Source organism: Papilio xuthus, unplaced genomic scaffold (assembly GCF_000836235.2).
Source record: "Papilio xuthus unplaced genomic scaffold, Pxut_1.1 DF826406.1, whole genome shotgun sequence".
NCBI lineage: Eukaryota > Metazoa > Arthropoda > Insecta > Lepidoptera > Papilionidae > Papilio > Papilio xuthus.
Genome location: NW_013532243.1, coordinates 5,512 through 6,036, shown reverse-complemented (window position 1 = coordinate 6,036; position 525 = coordinate 5,512). Strand labels below are relative to the sequence as shown.

The following is a 525-nucleotide window of genomic DNA, read 5'->3' as shown; positions in this document are numbered from 1 at the left end:
CCTAGCTTGTCGACATCACTGCCACAGGGACACCTATGAGGAGCGCAGACCGGAACCCCAAGCCGGAGACAGGTTGCGATTCGGAGCGTGTCAGGTTCCAGAAATGTTCCTGTATGTGGCGAAGGGTACGCGTGAAGCCAGTAACCAGCCTCATGCGTACCCACAGCCAAAAGCCTAGCACGCGCCGAACCTATACTATAATTTAAAAGATTTTCGTAGGTTAATTTGCAAAAGATATCATCCCAGCTCCTCTGTAAATTTGGAGAAACTGGTAAATTTTGGCCTGGACATGCAATTAAGAAAGCATTTCTAGCTTCTTCCAAGCCAGCAATCTCAAAGTTTGAAGGGAATGCCCTTAAAATTTTTCCTATGAGATTAGCTGAACTATGGACAGAAAATAGGAAGGCTGGTAAAGCAACACTAGAAATTTTGCGGATCCCTAAACCACCATAACGGATGGGTAGGGATGCTTGGGTCCAAGATTGCTCGTTCAGCTGTATATTAAGAATAGATTCTAAGTTAATT

At 44.8% G+C, this 525-nt stretch overlaps 1 protein-coding gene across 1 annotated transcript in view; it reads left to right on the top strand.

Annotated features, from left to right (window-relative positions):
- Window positions 1-35: 35 nt before the first annotated feature.
- LOC106123035 (disintegrin and metalloproteinase domain-containing protein 12-like) overlaps window positions 36-525 on the top strand; it is a gene marked incomplete at its 3' end in the record, with an annotated part of 5,675 nt that continues 5,185 nt past the window's right edge. Inside the window, exon 1 of the mRNA XM_013319173.1 lies at window positions 36-156. Coding sequence (XP_013174627.1) covers window positions 36-156 — 121 coding nt within the window. The remainder of the gene's footprint in view (window positions 157-525) is intronic.